Source organism: Cyprinus carpio, chromosome B3 (assembly GCF_018340385.1).
Source record: "Cyprinus carpio isolate SPL01 chromosome B3, ASM1834038v1, whole genome shotgun sequence".
Classification (NCBI taxonomy): Eukaryota; Metazoa; Chordata; class Actinopteri; order Cypriniformes; family Cyprinidae; genus Cyprinus; species Cyprinus carpio.
Window position 1 is genome coordinate 36,921,308 of NC_056599.1, and position 24,214 is coordinate 36,945,521.

General features: G+C 37.8%; 4 protein-coding genes across 5 annotated transcripts; 2 read left to right on the forward strand and 2 right to left on the reverse strand.

Moving 5' to 3' along the window:
- Positions 1–3: 3 nt before the first annotated feature.
- Positions 4–24,214, reverse strand: LOC109084963 (proton channel OTOP2-like). Its single transcript, XM_042720930.1, has 8 exons — positions 24,097–24,214; positions 4,672–4,780; positions 3,461–3,843; positions 3,230–3,366; positions 3,087–3,145; positions 2,560–2,708; positions 1,390–2,204; positions 4–569 (listed from the first exon to the last, which is right to left on the reverse strand). Exons 2-8 carry the CDS (start codon positions 4,713–4,715, stop codon positions 399–401), a joined length of 1,758 nt encoding a protein of 585 aa, XP_042576864.1. The 5' UTR covers positions 4,716–4,780; positions 24,097–24,214; the 3' UTR covers positions 4–398.
- ush1ga (Usher syndrome 1Ga (autosomal recessive)) lies at positions 5,806–12,933 on the forward strand. Its single transcript, XM_042720931.1, has 3 exons — positions 5,806–6,082; positions 9,492–9,942; positions 10,778–12,933. Exons 1-3 carry the CDS (start codon positions 5,919–5,921, stop codon positions 11,582–11,584), a joined length of 1,422 nt encoding a protein of 473 aa, XP_042576865.1. The 5' UTR covers positions 5,806–5,918; the 3' UTR covers positions 11,585–12,933.
- Positions 12,938–15,832, reverse strand: LOC109084965 (protein amnionless-like). The gene has a single exon (XM_019099614.2). The coding sequence runs from the start codon at positions 15,413–15,415 to the stop codon at positions 13,988–13,990; it is 1,428 nt and encodes a 475-aa protein (XP_018955159.2). The 5' UTR covers positions 15,416–15,832; the 3' UTR covers positions 12,938–13,987.
- Positions 16,460–19,816, forward strand: zgc:112148 (uncharacterized protein LOC550424 homolog). Of its 2 annotated transcripts, none has more exons than XM_042720934.1 (7): positions 16,460–16,606; positions 16,830–16,900; positions 17,362–17,506; positions 17,837–17,926; positions 18,691–18,816; positions 18,953–19,081; positions 19,165–19,816. In XM_042720934.1, the coding sequence occupies exons 1-7, from the start codon at positions 16,595–16,597 to the stop codon at positions 19,189–19,191; spliced, it is 600 nt and encodes a 199-aa protein (XP_042576868.1). In that variant the 5' UTR covers positions 16,460–16,594; the 3' UTR covers positions 19,192–19,816. The 2 variants fall into 2 exon arrangements, with proteins under 2 accessions (XP_042576868.1, XP_042576867.1); XM_042720933.1 differs by lacking the exon at positions 16,460–16,606 and adding an exon at positions 16,618–16,695.

Consider the following 24,214-nt stretch of genomic DNA (forward strand, 5'->3'; position numbering starts at 1 on the left):
TGTGTCACGACTTCATTTATCCAAAAGGAAAAAAAGGATAAAAAACAGAGTACAGTTTGCTCATTTAAATCTGGGTACACAGTGACCATAATAAACAGAAATTGGGAATTCACAGGTGCCAATGAAAAGGCAGAGCTCTGGTAATAGCTAACAGTCGGATGCCTGTAACAGGATTAGGCCATATTTCAGATGATATTGTGACATCATTCACATATTCTAACGGATGGTCTAGATCTCCACACACACTCACATATACACATTGTTGCATTATACAATAAAAATGTAGTATAAAATACAATTTCTCTTTCAGCTAAACAAATATAATATAATATAAAAAATAGATCTATTTTACAAAGATATGTGCATAAGCTTGTACAGTTCCTGAGTTGTCAGCTGATTTATGAGGCGAGGCACACCTCAAACAGACTAGCCACTGAGTGCATCCGGTAAAAGATCCCAAATGGCATTCCAATATTCACAATTGCTGCCCACGTTTTGAATTCATAAATGTCTGATCCGACGGTGTTGTCAAACTGAGGCCGGGCTCCAAAGGCAGGCATAATCCAAAGCTGCAAAACAGAAATGCAATGTACAGAATTAGATTTAAAACTGGACTCAGCATTCTGCATTCAGAATGGAACAATAGGCAATGGATTTGTAGCATTTTTTAAATGCCCAGATTGTCAGTTGGTAACTACAAAATTATAGCAAATAAGACAACGATCATGCAGCGATCATAAATAATCAAGGTGCTTTCTCCACTTCCAGCTTCTTCTAATTTTGTTATGTGATGAGTAATAAATAATAATAATGTGATCCGATGTGTGGGTATGTTAATGAAACCATATCCTGTATCCTGTGTGTATGACCTCTAACTAGGGTTGCAAAGTGGCAGAAAATTTTTTCCAAAAAATCTCCAAAATTTTTCTAAATTTTCCAGACATTTCCAAAATTGCCAAAAAACAACATCACAATTTTCCAGACATTTTCAAAAAATCTGGAATGTTTCTGGAAATTTGCCGCAAATTATCCACCTCTTTGTAACCCTACCTCTTAAGCCCCGTTCACACCAAACACGATAACTATAAAGATAACAATAAATATATAGTTCTAAAAATCGTTCTCAATTATAAAGAAAAGCAGCATATAATGATAAAGGCACAGAGAAACGATCTTGTTGGAATAATTTTCAGAACGATTTTTTCCAGCTGATGAACGATACAAACATTGACAGCCAATCAGAATCCATCCTGCTATAACGAGCTAGAGAATTTAAAGCGGCAGACGCATGTGCGCTTAGAATAAACAGATGATATTGTTATCTTTATAGTTATTGTTCTTGGTGTGAACGTGGCTTTACTCAATAAAGAATATGGAGTCAGTACTTACAATGACATTGCAGAATAACAGGAAGCCACAGATCTCCTTAAGGATCCTCCTCTTCCAGGACAGTCGACCCTGGAGCAAAGTTAGCGGGATGGGTAGCGTGTGAGCTGGGACGATAGAGCTGCTCCGTCTTTCTGGGTCTCTCTCTCGTACGGCCATGACGTTGGCGAAGACAGTGGATGTCTCAGTCTCTTTGAATGGCTCCCGATGGAGGCCCTTGATGAGGAAGGCGTTCTGTAGGCACAACTGGATCACAGTCAGAATAGAATTGGCCAGGTTGAGCCCATTTATGTGCCCCTGGACCCCTGATGCCAGAACAGCTACTATGGTAAAGTAACAGATGAGGAACTGGCCCAGAGACGCTCCCACAAGCAGTCCCACATCCAGACTCCTGGTAGGGTTCTTCCCGGACACCTGCTCTCTCTTATCCATCCGGAAGATTATGCAACCGATCAGAGCTGTGATGGACATCAGAAGGATCGCGACTATGTTCATTATGTAATGCATTATCAGAGCATCCTCCTTCTTTTTTGGGTCCCCTTTGGCCACGTCCACTTCGTACAGCACAAACGTAGCCAGGCCCACCACCAGAACGATCAGGCCAGCAACCGGACCAATCAGAACGTCCCACAAGCTAAAGCGCAGTTTATGGCTATGGTGTTCATCCATCTGGCGGCCAACGTTTTTCCACATGACGTAGGCCATGGCTGAAGCGAAGAGGCTGTACTCGATGTTGAAGGGGTATAGATAGTAATAGGCCTTCTCAAAAACATCGCACATGTTATGGCTACACTTGCAGTCGCTCTCTACAGCGCGGTCTGAAAGACAACAACAGAAAACGTCAATGAAATGCTATACTTTATCTTGAAATTAAGCAAATCAATACAGGATGTTCAATATTTGTCAATGTAATTTAACCTAAGTACACAACCATGTTAAAAAAAAACAGCATATGCTGGTTAGGTATGTTTTCAAGCGTTGTAGCTGGTTTAAACTGGGCCGTAGTTGGTCATGAGCTGGTTTAAGATGGTCCTGAGCAGGAACTAGTCGCTTATTAGGACCAGCTTCCATGCTTCAAAACATACCTAACCAGCATATGCTGTTTTTTTTGTTGTTGTTTTTTTTAACAGGGAAGTCTGAAAAGTGTGCAATATGATTTTCTGATTAAATCACCTTGTGATGTGACATTGATTTTGTAACTGCCGTTTGAGGAACTGTTGTATGAAGGGTCGGCTGGAACCACTGTTTGATGGAGCGACTCCTCTGTCACTGCCGTCATCCACACCATGAGGTTCGTAGACAACGTCAACATCAGACCACAACTGCAATGAGAGAGTTAATATTAGTATGCAGTAATGCTAGTAGCCCTGTTTCGTAGAAGTGTAAACTCAATACAAGAGGCACATGCCGCTATCCTATCAAACCTTCAGTCGGGCAAACATTTCCTTGAGCTAACTTAAAAATGTATGCTCATTGCTTCACACCGAGACCTCATACAGCTCTACAGTCGCTGGACTAGTCCAGGTCGCTACAAACAACTCATTTCCTTCTGAAACGGTGCGATCATTTGCCTACATTTCTCAGATTTTCCCATGAATTTAATCTTCCTGACAACACGCTGAGGTCAAGATAGCAAAAGACAAGGAAATAAACAGATCAAACCAGATAACATCCAACGTTATCGACCACTTAGAACTCACCGTGTGACGATTTGCTGTATCTGCACACAGTCTTTTGCATGAACCCAGAGGAGGTATGTTGAAATATGGAAGAGAGTATGTTTAAATGATCTAGAAATACAAGAACAAATAGCCTAAACCCATTCTTTATAGTTTTAACCTACCTGCACAATGACAAAGAGAGCTTGCACAACAGGGTAGGCTATTTTCACAGGCGACTCGCAGTGTATGCGACCCACGTAATAAATTATCTTGAAAATATCCATGATTACACTGCAGACGCCAAACAGAACCAGTCCACCTGATGAAGAGACAAGCAGGATATTTGAAACTAGACTAGATAGTGAAAACAACCCAAATTTTCTTTCTCGAATATGAAGTTGTTTTGATCATACCTCTCAGCCAAACTGGTCCAGCGTGGCTGTCTTTGTAGAGCACTGCACGGTACACCCTCGAAGTATGGATTTTGTAGTAAACCATCCATACGGTGGTGAGAATGACAAGCAAGATGAGGAAAATCAGGAGATGAGAAGAAGTGATCTGGATCTTGTTGAAGACGCTTCCGCTCACTATGGCGATTCCCAGCAGAAGGATGTTTAAGGAGATGAATCCAGACAGAAGCCATCCCCAGTTGCGGCCCTTCTCCACAGTTTTGAACCCGCCATGGGCAAGTACCGGTTTGACGGTCTCTCCATGGGAGCTGACTTGGATGGTGGATATCTGGTTCTCGATGGCTTGTAGGTCTTGCTTTGTCGTCATGTTGCGTGAGTTAGAAGAGCTGTCCACAAGAAAACACAAGTCAATTTGTTAGTGAAGCTCTAAGAGTCCAAGTTGAAAAGCTTCTGCTGGATTTGTAGAGTAGGAAGCAAGTTGTCATGCAGAATAATTGGAAGGAGCCTAGTTTCCTCAAGCTGTATAAATACTTGAACCCGCATCAGTATCCAACCAATCACCTGTCTTCTCTTCCGCTTACGTCTAGCCCTGCGTCTGTCCCACATCTGAAGCGACCTGCATCCTCAAATCTGACTTGACAATATTGGAAATCTAAAAAGATTTCACCTTTGCTTGCATTGGACCAAAGCCAGCCAATAGCTCCCAGCTATTGTGATAACAGTGTTTAACAAGAGGGCTACCTGCACAGTCTCTACACTCTGTTTGGTGATGAAGGAAATGTGAACTACTGATCAGACACCCTCAACTCTGAGTCATCAACAAATATTGAATTTTTATTTACTTCAATCAAACCTGTTTTCAAAATATTAAGCCTTTATTAACTCAGCTTATATCGGTTTTCACAGTCATTGCGATACTCAGCTGCGCCCAATTTCATTGTAAATGTCTGAGAACAATGGAACTGTGCATTGTTTCTTTTGTGTCCTGTGAGAGCAACGTATTAATGGTGATTATTAATAATCGTGTTAAGACACGCAATATTAGCAGGCACTTTCACCCAAAGCATCATGCAACAGTTCCAGTTAGGTAAAGTAAACATAGTGCAAAAGCTAGACTAGTTGTCATATACATCTATTCAATTAGCAGAAAATAGCACTATTCAGTACAACACAATTCATACTAATATGCATGATGGTTAGTGTCCTTCACTTACCATGAGTAGGAACCGCTGGCCTTCTGAGGAGCGTGCCACCTCATGGCATATATATATATTCACTTGGTGACACAAAGATTTACAGCCGTAACACTGAAGGACCTGTAACCTGTCAGACACAACACAGTACACAAATAATTAGAACAAAATGTATGAACAATTTGACATCTACTGTTCACCATGCAATTATAGGCATTATAAATCCTCAAAAAATCAGTGGAAGTGTGTGTGATAATACCACAGTTATGGGACATCATGATATATATATATATATATATATATATATATATATATATATATATATATATATATATATATATATATATATATGCCATCTATGTAAAGCCCGCATAAATAACATTGATGCAACTATTAATCCAGGTTTTAATGACTGGTGATTCACAAACGCAGTATAAAAAATATTGATTCGACACATTTAAGAGTACTGTGACAACTTTTATGTGAAAATAATAGCAGGCCTACTTAGTAGTTCACATTCCCTTTATAAAATTAACCATGGTTTTATTACAGTAAAGTTGTAGTAACTAAGTTTTTATACCTAATTGACTACCATTTGTATAACCACAGTTTTACTACAAATACCACGGTTAGTGTAGCAAAACCGAGGTTAATTTTCATAAGGGCTAAATCACGAAAATATTGTAGGCTAACTCTGAAAATAATTGTCCACCAAAGCCACAATTAAAAATATGATACCAAATATCAAAGCAATAGGCTATAGCACAAACCTGATTTCAGGCTTAACATTTCAAGAGAGAGAAAAAAAATGACTTCATGTATCCACTAAAACTGGTCTTGAACTGGTAAGGTGAAGATATTTTTAACTAAAATATGTTACAACATCATATTTTATATGTTTTATTTGTATTTAATTAGGTGTAGTTTCAGAGTCCTGGTGCGTTTTGGTGACACATTATTTGAATGTTTAGTAAGTAATAAACAACTGTTTCTTAATGCTGTTCGTGTGCTCATGAGTTTGGAGGGGAAAGCAGGGCTCTTTTAATGAATGTCTTCCATTCACCTAATAATATAATATTTCGAATCCCAAATGGGAAAAAGGCTGCGTTCTGTGAGGACCGAGCTGAAGCCACACCCTCACGAGCCGCGGCGCGTCTGAGGTGTCCTTGGAAACACCAAGAGCCTCACGCGCGCTGCAGCCGGTCAGGGGTTCAACCAAATGCACAGAGCCAGTGAAAGAGTGATGGAGGCTGAGGTTCGAGATCACCATGAATGACAAATACCACAAGGCAGCTCGGGATGGCTACCTTGACTTGCTGAAAGAAGCGACGCGGAAGGACCTGAACGCTCCGGATGAAGATGGCATGACACCGACCCTATGGGCCGCGTACCACGGCAACCTGGAGGCGCTGCGGCTGATTTTAGGGAGAGGGTAAGACTGCGCGTCATTCCCTACATTTGATCAATTGCACGAACTGGTCTAGTTTATGCATACAACGGTAGTTTAACCCGTATGTTTGCATGTACGCCTCATATGAAATGGCTAACGCAGGAACCGGCGTGGCGCGGATCTCTGGTCACCGTTACTGTATATCATCACAACCCAATACTGGTGTCACGACAGCTGGTGCTTCACAGGGCTGATGATTTTATTAGGTTGACTGGGTGTGGGACGTGCTGTTCTCTCCAGTCTACTTCCTTAAATAATCCTTTCTCGAGATGTTTATGGTGGTGTTATGTAGCATGTCTCAAGTTTGCAGAGGACCATGTCACATTAACATAGTACCATAAAAGGCAAGGGTTTTCTCACTGTAAAAAACCTGTTTAAAGTAACCCAAAAATTTAGTCTATTTCTGGAAATTCTGGTAATAACTGGTTTTAGGTAAAAAAAAATAAAAAAAATAAAAATGAATCACCATCAACCCACATAAAAAAAATATTATAGTAATTTATAGTGAATACTATAGTGTTTTTGAACCATACTATAGTAAAGTACTTGAATTAATTTGTTGTGGTAATTTTATAGATGCTGTGGTAATATCACAAGTATAGTAATATAAACAAATTACTTTACCCAGTACTGTATTAAGTTTATATTCTATATTATTCTACAATACACTACAGTTTACTGTAGTAAAGAATATAGTATACTACAGTGTTCATTACAGTTTATCAGTTCACTGTAGTTAATACTACAGTATGCTGTAGCATTCATTAAAAAGTATTGTAAATACTGTAATATATGCAGTATAATACACTTTACTGTAGTATGGTTCAAAAACACTACAGTATTTACTATAAATAACTATAGTTGTTTTTAGAGAGTCTGTCCTGGTAGAAAAATCAACTGCAAGTTTTTGCATTTTGGGGCATATTAAACTATCAGCAGGTGTTTTAAGGTGTTGATTTTTTTTTTCACATTTTCATGTTCCTGTAGCTCAGACTGCCAGAGCATGCCATTAGCATCAACACCAAGGTCATAGGTTCAGTTCCCTGTTAATGCATGGACTGATTAAAAATGTATACCTTGAATGCACGGATATACTGCCCTTGCTACTTCTTAGTGGCCCTTATTTATTTGCAGTGTCATTTGAGTTGTTTTATCACTAACCACACATAAACAATTCCGCATTATGCTGCTCTGTCAGTGCCGAAGACAGAAAACAGATAAAAGCGAACACACAAAAGCTTTCATCAGAGCTGACCTGGTTTCCTCTGCGGACCTAGAGGCCCTTTGTAAAAGCTCTTAATTGTCAGAAGTTCTCCCACTGTTCGGCAGTCCTGAATGCATAATCGGACTGTTTGACCATTGAAAGCCACTGGCTATCGCGTGATCTCCTCCACATAAAGCAAAGCAAGCATCCCATTTCTGTGGTTAGAGCCAACTTATGCTCATGTACACATAGGGATACAGTAATTAATCCCTTAATTTGGGTGTTTGATTTCTCTAGTGATTAATTCTATGCACAGCATGGCACTGACTGATCCCTGAAGCACGATTTCCCACGATAATGTCCAACGTCGACAGAAAAGGTTTTCAAAAGGTTATTAGTGCATTATGGTACATGAGAACAGGATCTGACATGTCATGAATTATGCTATTAGAAGTTGTTAACAAATAGGGACAATAAAATGATGGTCAAAATAGCAACGAAGGTAAAAAAAAATAATAGACATTTATGGGTGGTGGGTATCATATAGCAGTCATTTGTTAAGTCATGTTAGGAGATAACACAATATTATACTCATCTTCCACTAATTTTACAATGTTCTGACAGTCATATGTCTTTTTATCTGACAGTATTAGTGGGGTAAGAATGACAGTTTATTACTCATGTAGACCATGAGTTATGAACTGTCATTTTTACCCCACTAATACTAGACCAGCTGCAGTACATTGTGTCTGATTGTGTTAGATAAGGATCTATAAGTCTCTCTCATTTTATAAGGCAATACATTTGTATGCTAATATATGGAAGTAATGGCATGCCAAAAATCAAGGTCAGGCAGGTTAGCGGGTCATAATCCAAATTCTGGCTTGACCCAATAGTGCACACAGCTCCCTTTGCTAACTGTGAAAACCTTGCAGCTTTTCTCATCCATAATGCATCACTGCAAGGCTTCACCTGTCACCCATCAAATATTAAGTAGGCTCAACTAGCGCTCGATGCAGAAAATAGAAAGATACAGCTTAACTGTAAAGTGCAAATTAGAGCACCACAAATCATATGATATAATATGATATATTTTGTCATACATTTTTTATTTTTCACTATAATATATTGTACACTTTTTAAAACGATATTTTCAAAATGTTTTTATAGGTGCATTCATAATAATCTCAACGGTTAAACTAAAACCAGTATTTTTTTTTTCAGTGCAATTTAAGTCACCTGTAGGTGGGGCTATACTGTACAGTAGTAAAGCAAAAAAAAAAAGTGACGTTTCAATCGAAGTTTAGTTTTAAGCGATCCAATTATCAAATCGTAATGCATCCCGCTGTACTGAGTCATTGCAAAGAGTGCCATATAGCTAGTAACATTAATACTTTGTTCTAATAGAGATATGTGACAATATTTAATAGAGAATTGCATGCAAATTAGCTTTTTATACAGTTGTAGCTATATGTGTTTGTAAATATCTCAACACAACACTTCAACAAACGATGATTGTGTATTTAAAATGCATTTTCGAGAATGCATATTGAATAGTTATATTATGAACAGTCTCTATGTACTGCATGTAGTTCCTAGCAGACATAGATTAGAACATTTCTTATAGTTTTAGAATTGTTTCTTTGTTGATCAGGCCTGTGGTTACAGTCTGAACACAGGAATTTAGTGTGACATCACCTATGCAACTCTATCATTCTTGCTAGTAAGGAGACACCCAATAAGCTCCCTCTTATTCAAGCAGGCGATCAAATTACTGATCCAGTGGTTTGGATCGGCATTAGGAGAGATAAACCTGGATTACTGGCTTACAAAAGAAAACTTACATAAGTAAGAAAAATAAGAGATTGTATGGGCTATATAACACACCTGTTTGTCCTTCTTATGACCTTCATATGGTGATTTTCAATATCAGATGTGTAGAGCAGGTTGTTTCAGTTTATTATAGACCTATGCATTATTTACTGGCCTTCATGGATGACAAGCCAGTGCTGAAAACATAATTAAAAAATCATGGGATTGCCAGTGTGGTCTCAGTTATTCTTGGGATATAAAACAAGTGATAATGACAGCGATGACAGTGATAGTTATGTATAGGCTATGGGGTCTGAGTAGTGGTCACTGTTAAATGCAACACCTGATATGGATCTATCACGGCTCTATTTTCAGTGGGAACCCAGATAAGTGTGACATATGGGGGAACACGCCGCTCCACCTGGCTGCCTCCAATGGCCATCTCAACTGCCTGTCCTTCCTCGTGTCATTTGGTGCCAACGTGTGGTGCCTGGACAATGATTACCACACGCCGCTGGACATGGCTGCTACCAAGAACCACATGGATTGTGTGCGTTATCTGGACTCCATCGCTGCCAAGCAGACAGCCCTCAATCCCAAGCTAGTAAGCAAACTGAAGGACCGGGCTTTCCGTGATGCTGAACGCCGCATCAAGGAATGCATTAAAATGCAGCAGAAGCACCGACGGCGAATGGAGCGTAAATTTCAGAGAGAGACAACGGAAGCATCGGTCTCTGATGCCATGAGCTTCTCCAGTTACGCTAGCAGTACCTTGAGTCGCAAGCTACGCCACTTCAACACTGCCACTAGTGTGCCATACTCTCAGGTTAGATTGCTCTGCAGTGCTTAAATATTTGGGGCCAGTATTACTAAACAGGGCAAAGTAGCTTGAGAGCGCAATTCCAAAACAACACGATGGGCGTGGAAATTTTTGCGGGTGATTTACTAACAAAGTGGAACTTAAAGAACACAGACGCAACATGTCAGTTACATATTGACCAATGCAATATAACAAGCGCAGCACAAATTAGCATAGTCGCAAATAAAGAATAAAGAAGCCACAGTACGTTGTAAAGAAGCGGAGGTCAAAAAAATGAAGGTTTGCTATAAGTTTTGATAGATTTGGTATTGCGTGACTCCCAATTGAGGGTTCAAAGTCGTCTTTTATTTCCAGAAGCAAATTAAAAATAATGTGGCTTTGTAAACGATATGTTCAAATAATGTGTTCTTCTGGCATTCCAAATAAATTAATACGTGTGGTAAAAATCCTCTCCCTTCTACCATGCGCTCTCTGTTCCCTGCGGTGCCTCCTCCTAACAACAACAAATGAAGCCATTTCAAGCGCAAAATAGTTTGTCGTGCTTTTTATGGGCATTAAATAATGGCACAAATGCCAGTAATTTGATGGGCGCAAACGTTATTAAAATGCATTGCGTGATTCATTTGAATACTCTCCTATAAATTTTGTGTCTGAAAGGGAAATTCCTAAAACTGCATATTCAATAAGGTCAGGCGCAAAAATAACTGTCCAACCCTTTTCAGAGCTAATTCTTCACTGTGCGTCTTTAGACAGTACTATTTTAACGCCAATAGTTAAAATAGATGTTTAGTTAGAAGCCACATTCACTAAAGCTATACTTGTACTATTTTCTTCACTCTAGGCTACTCTCCACGCCACAACCAGGGGCAAAACTAAGATCCAAAAGAAGCTTGAGAAGAAAAAGCAAGGTGACGGGACATTCAAGATTTACGAAGATGGCAGGAAGAGTGTTCGCTCTTTATCTGGCCTACAACTAGGCAACGACGTCATGTTTCTGAAGCAGGGAACGTACGTCAACCCTAAGGACCGGTCTCGTCGTAACATACGTGACATGTTCCCTAGTAACAACGAGGATGCCGTCTCCCGTGCCATCAGCGAACCCGACTTGCACGGTCATGATGTGGACTACTCAGAGATCAGCACCGACTCGGGCCACGACTCGCTCTTCAACCGTCCCGGCCTGGGCACCATGGTTTTCCGCCGCAACTACGTAAGCGGTGGACTTTTTGGCATCGGGAGCAGAGACGAAGGCAGTCTAGCAGGCAGCGAACGGGTCGATAATGTGCGCCTCCACAGCCGGATGCATCGTATGCCCAGTCTGGATGACGATAGCATTGGAAGCGCCCATAGCCTGCAAGAGAGGAACGTGCAGGAGCTGCCATGGGAAGAGGTAGAGCTGGGGCTGGATGATGATGATGAGCCTGACAATAGCCCTCTGGAAGTGTTCCTAGCCACACAGAGCATGAACGAGTTCATTCCTATCTTCAAAAGAGAAAAGATTGACCTAGATGCCCTGTTGCTGTGCTCAGATGATGACCTCAAGAGCATTCACATCCCCTTGGGTCCTCGCAAGAAGATCATAGACACCTGTCAGCGCCGATTGGAGACCATTGAGGACCCAGGCTGCATAGAAGACACTGAGTTGTGAAGTTCTGCCCTTAATCCAATTTAAAAAAAGAAAAATGCATATGCTGGTTAGGTATGTTTTGAAGCATGGCAGCTGGTTATGAGCTGGTCCTGTTCAGCAGCTAGTTGCTTAGGACCAGCACATTACCAGCTTAAACTAGCTGCCATGCTTCTAAGCATACCTAACCAGCATATGCTGTTCTTTCAACAGTGATGTCTGTTTTTACCTCAGTGAATGTTGAAACAAAAGAAAGAGTTTACAGAACAGTTGTTCCATTTTTCTTTAAAGATCATCAACATTTAGCCCAATGCACCAGATATGCTAAAGAAAAAGTGTCTTAAATCAGTCCTGCTCCTGGAGGGCCAGTTTAGCTCCAGAGTTTAGCTATGGAAGTTTCTACTGATCCTGGAGACCTTGATAAGCTGGTTCAGGTGTGTTTAATTGGGGAAGTCAATGAAATGAAACAACCTGTGGTTTGAAGAGAATCTCATGTCATAAATTTTTTATAGAGAGGTTTATAGAGGACCAATGTTGAAATAGCTGAAATATGACCTCTCTAACAGCTGGCTACATTACCTCTTTAACTGACACAAACAACGCTATATGCATAAAAATGGTAATTCAGTTCAAATTTAATGGTTATAACGTGTCATGTGGCAAATGCAGAGAGTGAAAATGAGGTCACATCTCATTCCACGCACTCTTAATCTCAAATTATTTCTGCCCCCATGGGGCATATATCTCAGTGCCTGTGCTTTGCGTGCCTGCACATTTCTAGACAAAATGTCATTTAAGACATAACTTGTGTATATAAGTTGACAAATGTTTCATAATTCCTTTTTAGACAGCAAAGCTCATGATGTGCTACACATGGTGGTACACATTGTATTGTAGCTATTCTTGTTAATACACAGATTTGGCTAGTTGTTGGACAGCTGAATTGTGAGCTGTAAATGGTTAAATGTACAGTAAATGGATTAACAGAGTCTGACATCAGTGTTGCTGTTGTGGGGACTGTATGTAGGATAAAAGCACCCTCACATTATGCTACACATACTTCAATGTTTACATGTATCTGGCCATAACGCGTTTTTTTGAAACACAAGTAATTGGATGAGTTGTGTGACGCAAAGTTGAGTTGGTGTACACAGCGAACCCTTTGTTGATCCTGGAGCTTTAACTTGAGGAACGTAGACCTCATTACTGCTGAGTCATTTCGTTTATCACAACAGTAGTTTCTGATTGAACTGAGGTATATTGTCAGTAAACATTATGGTTCATGCACCAGTCTACAGTACAGCAGGTACTTGAAAGCCTGTACTTAAGTTTTTACATGATGTCTTCCTTCAATATTTATGAGCACAAACAGCATTTACAGCCTTATTTTATAATGCATACATCAACTTTGTTCATAATGTTATTTGTTAGTATGTAACTATTAAATTCGAAATTTTTGTGTTTTTGCGTTTGTCTGATCATTTGTTTTGAACAATGTGTTGATATTTAAAGTGGAAAATGATCTGGTTGATACATTTTGGCAAGTATTAAAGTGCTGCATCTACTTTTGTTCTACCTCTCTACGTGCAAACTGCAATAGATAGGGGTCAGCAAACTTTTATTATACGTGTGATCTCTTACAGGGCTGTTCAAAGCCTACAGAGAAGGAAAGGCTGTAAATGTGATTGCTGTAGAAACCAACAAAGATATTATGAACAATGTTCCCTTAGGAAATGACAAATTATGCTAAATATCCTGCCTGACATCAGAGGATAAAGCTCCTTCAGCAGAACTGTCCGGAAGACAAAGCAACGTGCACAAAAGGGCAGAACTAATCTGCAATGTAACACCAAGAATCTTTTTAAAGATCCAAAGAGACTTTTAGCAACTCGAGAAGCCCAAACAGGTTCTGTATTGCTGAAGAATCTTTAATTTTAAAGTTGAATAATTAAGTATTGTCGTAAACAGAGTCAGTCTTGCAATCTAACAACATGAAGAATCCAGCATTACACTTTGAAGTTGTAACCTTCAAATCTGAGATTTAATTATTGTACTTGTTTGTCACCGTGATGATATTTCTTTGATATCTGAAAGCTAAATGTTGTGACCACAAACTTCACCTGGGGAAGACTGGCAATTGCACGTAGTATTATTTATTTATTAATCAAATGCATATTTGTATCCCAGAATTTAACGCTGAATTAAAAGTAATGAAACAATAATATAGCCAAAAAAGAAAAAAAATCTCAGATAACCATGCTTGTCATTTTGTGAACAACATACAGTAGTGTATTTTTTTTTTTACCACAACTTTTTTTTTTTCAATTTGTTACATTTTGAGATTAGTTCATCTATGATTATGTTAAGTTTTTATTCATATTATTTTGTCATCACATCCCCTCATCAATTCAGCTGATACTATACCGTTCATGCATTGAAATCAGTTTCATCATAAACAGGATTAACGAAATGCACTCCTGACGGAGTTAGGGTTATCGTGTTTATCATCTCTGTCCCGTACAGCCCTGGTTCCTCAGGCATCATAGTCGGTTTGTCAAACATGGGGTTGTCATAGCCATGGTCCAAGGGGCCACCAAGCTCCCCAATCTCACTACTGTTCTTCCACTTGCTGAGTGAGGGGATGCTAGGCATTCTGGGTATCTTAACAATGCCGCGACGGTAGAGCACAACGACGGCTGCAAGTAGACACACTCCAAGCAGGGAGCCCAGCACTGCACCCACCACGACCCCTGCATTGTTTCCAGCCGCCTCGCTGCTGCTCGCGCCGGACGACGCCTGGAACTCCGCGCTGGTGATGCCGAAGTTCAGTCCGTGGTTGTGCACATCCCGCACCACGTCTCGAGCGAGGGCTTCAGCCAGCTTCCCGGCTTCCTGCCCTGTTTTCTGGTCCAGAAGCAACACCTGAATCTCCTGAGTGGCTCCGAAAGGAATCACTCGCAGCAGCCTCTGCTCTTTTGACACTTTCGACAAGGCCATCTGTATAGATTCATATTTATGCTGGCTGAGAAAAAGGTGCTGCAGCCGTTGGCGATACGACTCAAAGTTGAAGCTCGAAGAGAACTGAACGTTCACGACGGCACCACAAACGTCGCAGCAGTGTCCCACCGGGTTCAGGGGTTTCTTGCACTCCAGTGAATCGCATTTCACATTTGAACAGATCCTGTCTCGGTTTCCAGAGTTGTCACAAATGCACCCCGTGATATCATTACAGCCTGAATTGCCAACTTTAAGGGATGAGGAGCCGTGGAACTGCAGCTTGCCGGAATTGGATGACAGGTACTGAGAAAACTCAGAGCTGCTGGTGAACTTCTTCCCAAGTACAGACACACTCTTCACAGGCACATCATAATCTGATGAAACGTCCACACGGAATGAGGTGGCCTCTCGAAATACCACGTCGTCATACTGGCATGGGACACTCTCCTCGTGGACTGAAAACTGATATGTACCTCTGTGCAGGTCGTCGATTGTGGTTGCAGCCACCCACAGCGATGGGTCGAACCACTTCTGAGACTCAGAGTCTTTAAAGTGTGCCGTGACCCCAGATCCACAACCAGGATCTCCACCTTCTCTTACAGTAAACCCAGCGCCAGATGCCAGAATCAGTTCTCCATCCACCGGCAAGCTCATTCCAGTGATAGTGTGAGCTGTTTCTACATACACTGATACTTTACTCTGAGCTAAAAACACAACTTGGTCATTACCGCAAGGTACAGAACCTTTATCCCAGTTGGTAGCGTTGTCAAAATTGGTGTCTGGAATCCATTGCTTGTAGAGTGCATTAGTAAAAGGAAAAATGCAAAGGAAAAGCAAGACGTTGTGCCGAAGAGACATGGTGAAATGAATGGTTAGGAAGAAAGAAGGAGCGACCTTTGGTCAGTCACTAACGGTGCGACTGTCACACTTTAGCTTAGTGACAAATTCACAAGAGCTATTTTGTCAGTCAAACATCTACTACAATGACAATAAAGGCACACATTAAGACTACTGTAAAATATTTAATAGGCAAACTGTAATGCTCTGTTGCGTATGTCTAGCGGCGGGTTCCACGAAAACATGGTATACGATAGGAGAAAAAGTGCATTGTTACATTACCTCCCTCTCTCTGTCTCTCTCTCATGTTCCTATTTAAATGTAGAGGTGCCATATTGACCATTTTGCTAACTTAGCCACTGAATAAGTCTAGCCCCTCACTTTAGCAACACGCCCTCTGTCCAAAACCTTGCCCTCCAAAGACGTGACATTCAATTCAATGTCAGCAAACCCAGAATGTAGCAAATCGGTTCTGATTGTTTTTTGTTTTTGTTTTTTTAGAGAGATTCATGTAATGGGGTGTGCCATGATAAAAAAAATAAATAAATAAATAACTTGAAGGATTAGCACATACTATTATTAAATCCATCCATCTATCCATCTATCTATCTATCTATCTATCTATCTATCTATCTATCTATCTATTGATTATTAGTATACATTTTCCATATATATGATTAAATCGTTCTCCACGTACGTTTAAAAAGCAACAGCAATAAATAAATAAATAAATAAATAAATCTCTCCTGGCTTTTACAATTACTCAGCACTAAAAATGGGAATGTTGACTTAAAACAACTTATATCAAGAGAAAAAAAAACACTCTTTTTATTTTGTTCTAGTTTCAGAACAGCTAGTCACTTTTATTTGTATCTGTGCAGCACCTGTGCTGATGCTGAGCAGCATAAAGACGGCGTTATCATGTTAGACCTGTTAGTTTTCTCACCGCTGGTCGGATAATCGACCAAACACATTTGTTTGTGAATACTGGATATGGATTTTTGCTTCCATGTACAAATCTATATATATATATAAATCTCATCCGAGGTTTGCATGCAATTCCATTTAGGAATCATTATTTGAGCCACCATGCGCCCCCTGAAGGAAGATAGCGCAAATTAAATATTAGAAACTTTTGCTTCTTAGTGGACACGTGTGTTTACATACACGTCAGCAGGAAATAAGACTAACTGCACCAACATGAACAGACAGGTGAGTTGTCACTTATATTTCCTTTAAAGAAACCTGTTATGAAAGAGCTCTCAGTGACAATATGTAGAGCTTTGTATTTTCAGTCATGTGTAAGTGAATCTGTCTGCATGACTTGTGGATGACGGAATAAAAAAAAAATCGCGGTTGCATTATACATACAATTCTGAAATACTTTGAATGTCGCAGTGTTCAATCCTGAACTGATGGAGTATTTGTTTTGAAGGATTCTCTTGGTGAAGTGCCATTATTTCATGAGGATGAAAATGCGTTTAGAGAAAAGAAATCAAACATCAAGTGAGTTTTTAAAGTTGGGAAAACACATAGACTAAAGAAACCGTTTGACATTAAGTGACATTTTATAACTGCTAAAATGTAGATTACACTTTTACAACAATCTTGAGCACTATATGTAACACTTTATTATAAGGACCAATTCTTACTATTAACTAGTTGCTTAGTAGCATGCCTAACATTGGCTGTTTATTAGTACTTACAAAGCACATATTCTGCATGACCATACTCTACATCCCTAATCCTACCCAATACCTAAATTTAACAACTACCTTACTAACTATTAAAAACTAAATAAAGCAAATTAAGAGTTTCCTGAGGCAAAAGTCATAGTTAATGGTGTGTTAATAGCAAGAATTGGACCTTAAAATAAAGTGTGACCGTTTCTTCTTTCTGCTTCTTCTTTTTAAAATCATTGTTCTGTCAGAAAAATTACTATATAAATAATAGTTTGTTCTTCTCAGACATCCTCTGGCCTGTTTCTTTCATCTCTTCTTCCGCACAAGTGCAATCCTGATCTACCTCTTTTGTGAGTTTCTCAGCCGAAGTTTTATTGCCAACATGGTGACCATCATTTTACTTCTGTCATGTGACTTCTGGACAGTAAAGGTGAGCCTGGAGTCAACATGAAATTCTGGTCTTATTACAAATTTAAAATACTCATCTTTGTTAGCATTAATCAAACTAAATCACCTTTCCATTTTTACTGACATCATATTGGCATGGACAGTGACCAGCTTGTTTCAAGTCTTCCTTCTTACATGCCTTTTTACCTAAATAAAATGAAAGTCTCATCCTATGTGTTTCCTCATTTAAATCCTTTTTAGACCATATTATATAAGTAAATATAGCACTTCTCTTTGACTTCAACAATGTATAACTATAAGGTCTTCTCTAAGAGGTACATTTCTGAACGTGTCTGTGTTTTTTATATATAAGAATGTGACGGGACGACTGTTGGTGGGCTTGAGATGGTGGAATCAGGTTGACGAAGACGGTCACAGTCATTGGATGTTTGAATCCAGATCAGTGAGTCTCACCACCCACAAATTTACAATACTGCAGGACATTGAAAAAAAATATTTGCAACTACGGAAGGCAACCCTATAATAAAAATCAAGTTTATGATTGTGGCTAACAATACTGAGGTAATGTACAACTTTAATATATAGCTATTGCTAACTTTTATCGCAGCTCGATCAAAGTTTAATGATCATGTTTTGTCACTGTTAGTGAATGCCTAACACATTCAGTTGTGTCATTATTTTAAAGAGTAAAATTTCCTTCCTTTTGAGTCACACTGTTTAAATATTTAAAGAATAGTTCATACAAATGTGAAATTCTGACGTCATTTACTAACCCTCATGTTGTTCCAGACACATATTGACTTTCTTTGTTCTATGGAACACTAAAAGAGAATTGTGAAGGATCTTCAAGCCAAAAAAATTAAAATCACATGATAGCTTTGTGTGAAAAACAGAAGCTGTAATACATATTTACTATACATAATAAAAGCGTAAAAAATGCCCTTTGCTGTACGTCTCAAATCTTATTATCTATTTATTATCTTATTATCCACACATTTGAACATGCCGATCCTGAATATTATGGAGTAATTTTGCCCTTTTTTGAGATTGTCAAATGTGTTCATATGTAAAAAAGCTGTGTTAAGATTCTTCAAAATTTCTCCTTTTGTGTTAACATCATACACGTGAGAAAAGATAATGAGAGAATTTTATTTGATGACTGAACTATTTCTTTAATACCTGTCTATTTGGTCTATTTCCTTACAGGGAACCAGTAAAAACGTGGTCTCAAATTCCGATTCACGGATTTTCTGGATTGGCCTGATCGTGTGTCCATTGTTTTGGGCTTTCTTTGTGTTTAGCTCTCTATTCTCCTTCAACATAAAGTGGTTGGTGAGTTATTAAATTCTCTCAAATGCCCCATTTTGCCGCATTTGCTGCATTGCTGCATAAGTGTGTGTGTGTGTGTGTGTGTGTGTGTGTGTGTGTGTGTGTGTGTGTGCGCGCGTGTGTGTGTGCGCTCGCGCAGGCGGTTGTGATCATGGGAGTTGTGCTGCAGTGGGCAAACTTATATGGATATATGCGATGCAAAGTTGGTGGTGCAACCAAACTGAAGAACATGGCAACTAATTACTTTGGCCTTAAGCTCTTCAAAAAGGTAACACTGAGTTCTAGAGGAATACAATAGCCTATATAATAAGCTCCTTGATATTGGTTTAACTGTTCTTTATTCTCAAACAGGTAGTAGACCAACCAGAGGGACCATAATTTGACTGTGGCTGGCTTAATTTAACTGACTAGCAAGTTCTTCTCCTTATTTTGTCTGGATGGGCTATTTTTTCAGTCGAATTACTATGTTTATGGTGAATTCTTCTTTCCTCGTCATGTTTCCATTGACAGCTTTTCTTTTTTGCTAGCTTTGTCAAACTTTGTGTTTCCTTATCAGTGATTATCTGTTCGAAAAATGATTTGTTTGAAACTTCAAAACATTAAAACGCATTAAAATATTTTGAGTACTGCACTGAGCTGAGGAATATGTCTTAATATTAATTTCAATTATAAAACATTGTAAAGTCTCTTTAGTCTGTCGGGACACTGTGTTATTCTTCAGGTTTTCTCCAGGTGCTGCTGTTGCTCCACATAAAATGTGCTGCTTTGGAAACTAAGTTAATTTACCTTTAAACATTACTTGAGAATATATGTACTAAAAGTGAGAATAGCGGCAGTCCTTAATAAAATTTTCTCCAGTAAATTTAGTCAGTAATAGTTAGTAAGGTAGCATTTAAGTTTGGGGATGGTGTAAGATGAAGGGATCAAAAAAATATGGTCATGCAGATTAAGGCATTAATATGTGTTTAATAAGTACTAATAAAGTATTTGCCTCAAAACTGAAGTGTCACCCTAAATTGTTATCTGCTGAATTTTGCTCACAAGGGGATCACCACACAATCATGAGTCAAACTTTAAAAAGCTTTTTGTCCATATTCGACTGTTCTTTGAGCCATTATGACAAAGACATAAGCCTCACAGTATTTTGCCTGGTCTATTATGAACACTACCATGATGTTTGCGTTGCAGACAATAAGCGGAGTTTGACCAAATGTGTAATGACATCTGTCCACAGTAAAATATGACAAATCACAACTTTTGTTTGATAGGTGCAATATAAAATTCACAAATAGGTCAAAGTACGCAGGCTGTTATGAGAATATGAACAAACAGACATCACGAGAAGCCACTTAAATGTGGTTTTATAGTATGTTATTGTGAAAATACAGCTAAATCAAGCGTCTCCTGTCTTGGTCTCGTCATGTACCACTGGCACTTCATTTTATTTTTTCTGTCAACTCTAGGCAATGTGATTTCTACATATTAATCTGTCAAATCTATAAAGATGTGATGCTATTGGACAACATTGCCAACTTAATTTAAAGCTGCAGTCCGTAACTTTTTTGTGTGTTCAAAATGTACAAAATTTATATAATAAGCGAGTATACCATGAATCCATTTTCCAAACCATGTTTTTGGCTTGTCCTGAATCACTACTGTACACATAATAAGTGTTTATATTCGGACTATTTAGAATGGTTCGGATAGGTACCACTGCAAAGTAGCTCAGTACATGCGTGATTCGTCATAGACATAAGCAGTTCTGTTTATTAACCGCTAGAGCGCCAAAGTTACGGACTGCAGCTTTAACATGTAAAAACATGTTAATAAAAATGATAATAACATGAAAAGACACTAGGCCTATAGCTAACTGTTTCTCAGTTTGCTCTATATATGTTTTTATGCAAATTTCTGTGGAAATTGTGCAGAAAGCCATTGTAACCTACAGTGTTGCATTCATTTGAACGCTTTACCAGTGTTTGCAAGTTATGGTAGATGTCATATTTGTTTGACCAAGAGACCCTCACTACTTTTTCCAAAACAAACAACTAGAAGCACCAAAAGACAGCAGCATCTTAAACCTTCTTTGAAAACCAGCGATCATAAAGTGGGCCACGTGTTGACATGCTGGTTCTCTGTCCTAATCATGTCACCCTTATTGTCCCTGTGTTCTGTCTGGGTCATGTGACCACACCAAACACGTACAAGATTATTATGAGATGACAACTAAATAAGGATGTTTTCATCAGAGTGGACACTAGATATGAACCCGTATTGACAATATTACAACTGAGACAAAACAAATAAATATATGATGTTTATTTTTATTTTATTTAACCAGGATAAGCAAATATTTTTTTTTTTTTTTTATAAATAATTCTGCTATTTGACTGGATAAGGTATGCACTATGAATATTTGGGCAAAATATTAATACTTTATCTTAATGATTCTAAATTATTTGACAAGCAGAGTTTTCTTTCTTGTGTTGATGCATTTGGACAAAAAAAAAAAAAAAGATATACGTCTCTGAGCAGGAATCATCAATATTCTTGTTACACTTTTGGAGAATAGGAAAGAGTATATATATTTAAACCTAAATTATATTTAGACATCCTCCAAGCTGACAAACACGAAGTAACTTGAGTGGCTGTTATATGAAAAGTCAAAAAAAAAAAAAAAAAAAAAAAAAAAAACTGATTAAAACTGATTTTCAACTCAAACAATTTTCTCTAAATTTTAGTCGATTCATGTTCAGATGGATTTCTGCACTAGTAAATTTGCTGGTGATTCTGGATATAACGTCAGCTTTTTTGGTGCCCTTCATGAAAGTGAGCAAACATGAATATAATAAACTACTATAAAATAAACTATAACAAAAATTTGTTTCACTTAATTTTTTATGGTTCTTCTGTAGTGCTTATTATTTTTGTACTATTTATTATCATGTAGCATCATTATTTCTGTAAATATTTACGTCAGGTGAATTTAAGTTTTTGTAATTTTGCATTATAATAATATATTTAACTACATAAATAAATTAACAAACAAAAAAACACTCTAAAATCTTCAATAACATCTTAATGGGGCATTCCAGAACATTGTGGGACTAGTCATAAAAGACGAAAATCATCCAACATACACTTCTGAAGTTTTGGACGACTCACTTTAGGCATATGTTTATGTTAAACTGTTCTTATACACATGCAAGTAATAACAGATTAACTGCTAGCACTTTTTTCTACAGTCCTGTTCTGCATGTATATACTATGTACTTTTTTATAACAATTACAATAACTGGCTAATAACTAGGTACTAACATTGAACCTAATAATATAGTTACCTTGTACTACCAGTACTTTCTTGGGTAAGTACATGTTACAATACTGTAAAATTACAATTCATCATTTTGCTTCCAAGCTAAATTCAAATGTAGAAATTGAATTGATATTTCTCACTTCAGTTCTAAATGGCTCTCAACTCTGCTGGATGGAGGTCAAACTAATGTGCTTTATAGATTACCACCATCACTCATCACCACAGCCAACGCCAAAAGAAAACCAAGTGTTTGTTGATATCAACAGCTTCTGCTATCGTGGTATCAACACTGTTGTCTAATCAGATTACAATAGCACTTTAATCGTCTTGCACTCCATAGCATGCAAAGGCATAATTGCCTTTTATTATATCTGATTTATATCTGCCACATCTGTTAAATAAGATAATATCTATCATAGTGAGATCTTCCGTTGAAAAGCTGATAACATAGTCACGGGACAGACACCAATTAAGCCTTAATGGTTATATGAGACCATAAACAGGGGCCCTCAAAATTTGGAAAATCTAGACCAAGTACTGGTTTAGTGTCAATAGGTTGATAACACATCAGTGATGGTTATTGGACTGAATTTTCCAACAGTAAAGAAAAATGAAGTTCAGAGTTATCCAATAGCTCTGTTATCTTGCGATGACATCAACCTTAGACCCTCTTTCTTGCCCAAATGGTCCAGTAATGTGAAAGAGTCCATTTTATGTGTTCAAAAAGTAACATGCTCAATGCACATACAAAGATGCTACTGTATTAAAAACAGGTCCCATTTCACACCATGCTAAATCACAGGATTTACTCTATAGTGTTAGCATTAAATAAAAGTTTAAGGACAGTATGGGTTATTTAGTGATGACAACCCATTGTTTGGCCCCAGAAATGTTAGATATAAAATAATGGTTTCTATTTTAATATCCTTTAAAATATAATTTATTTCTGTGATTACTCCAGTCTTCAGTGTCACATGATCCTTCAGAAATCATTCTGATATGCTGATTTATTATTAGAATTATCAATGTTGGTAACAGTTGTGCTGCCAAATATTTTTAATAAAAGTTTAAAAGAACAGCATTTATTCAATTTATTCATTATATATATATATATATATATATATATATATATATATATATATATATATATATATATAATATATATATACTGTATTAACAATATACATCTTTGCTATCATTGCTTAACAGTTTAACACATTCTTGCTGAATAAAAGTTTTAATTTCTTTCAAAAAAGGAAGATTAAAAATGTACTGACCTCAAACTTCTGAACTATAGTGTATATTATTAGAAAAGATTTCTATTTTAAATAAATGCTCTTCTTTTTAACTTTTTATTCAAGGAATGAAAAAAGCATCATATGTTCCAAAAAAAAAAAAATATATATATATATATATATTAAGCAGCACAATATAGTTCCAGCACTGATAATAAATCAGCATATTAGAATGATTTCTGAAGGATCATGTGACACTGAAGACTGGTGTATGATGCTGGAAATTCTGCTTTGCATCACAGGAATAAATTAGATTTTAATGTATATTAAAATAGAAAAATGTTATTAATTAAACAGAAATCATAACAGAACTCTTTATAAAATAAAAACAAAACAGATGAACATGAAAAAAACATTAAAAATCGTTCTGATCCCAAATTTTTGAATGGTAGTGTATATAGTACCCTTCACTTGCATTGTATAAGTGATCACTATCAACATTAAAAAAAAAAAAAAAAACACAAGTACAATAATACATCATCTTCAAAAATCATTAAAATGTACTGATTGGGTCATTAATCTTAATAAATGATGTGATTGCATGTTGATGAATTATTATTTTGTAACATGTCTTAATTCCAACAAACATTATGACAATGATTTGTCATTAAAGCTCTAAGCAGGCTTAAGTTATCAGATAACGGATACAAGTAATGAAAACATAATACTTACCACCCTTCCGTGTCCTGACAAGCGGAAAAATCACACCTGTGCAGAATGAGGGCCTTCTTATAGGTGAGTCTCAGACTTTGTTAGCCACCTTTGACCCACAGGTCAGTCAGGATTCTTA

Coding starts and splice junctions, on each gene's coding strand:
- LOC109084965 (XM_019099614.2), bottom strand. CDS start 15,415: ATGTCTCTTCGGCACAACGTCTTGCTTTTCCTTTGCATTTTTCCTTTT.
- zgc:112148 (XM_042720933.1), top strand. CDS start 16,645: ATGAAAGAGCTCTCAGTGACAATATGTAGAGCTTTGTATTTTCAGTCA. Junction 17,507..17,836: donor GTGACTTCTGGACAGTAAAG/GTGAGCCTGGAG, acceptor TTTATATATAAG/AATGTGACGGGACGACTGTT. Junction 19,082..19,164: donor GCCTTAAGCTCTTCAAAAAG/GTAACACTGAGT, acceptor ATTCTCAAACAG/GTAGTAGACCAACCAGAGGG.
- ush1ga (XM_042720931.1), top strand. CDS start 5,919: ATGAATGACAAATACCACAAGGCAGCTCGGGATGGCTACCTTGACTTG. Junction 6,083..9,491: donor CGGCTGATTTTAGGGAGAGG/GTAAGACTGCGC, acceptor CTCTATTTTCAG/TGGGAACCCAGATAAGTGTG. Junction 9,943..10,777: donor CTAGTGTGCCATACTCTCAG/GTTAGATTGCTC, acceptor TCTTCACTCTAG/GCTACTCTCCACGCCACAAC.
- LOC109084963 (XM_042720930.1), bottom strand. CDS start 4,715: ATGAGGTGGCACGCTCCTCAGAAGGCCAGCGGTTCCTACTCATG. Junction 3,844..4,671: donor GCCAGCGGTTCCTACTCATG/GTAAGTGAAGGA, acceptor TCTTGTGGACAG/CTCTTCTAACTCACGCAACA. Junction 2,709..3,086: donor ATACAGCAAATCGTCACACG/GTGAGTTCTAAG, acceptor CTCTCATTGCAG/TTGTGGTCTGATGTTGACGT.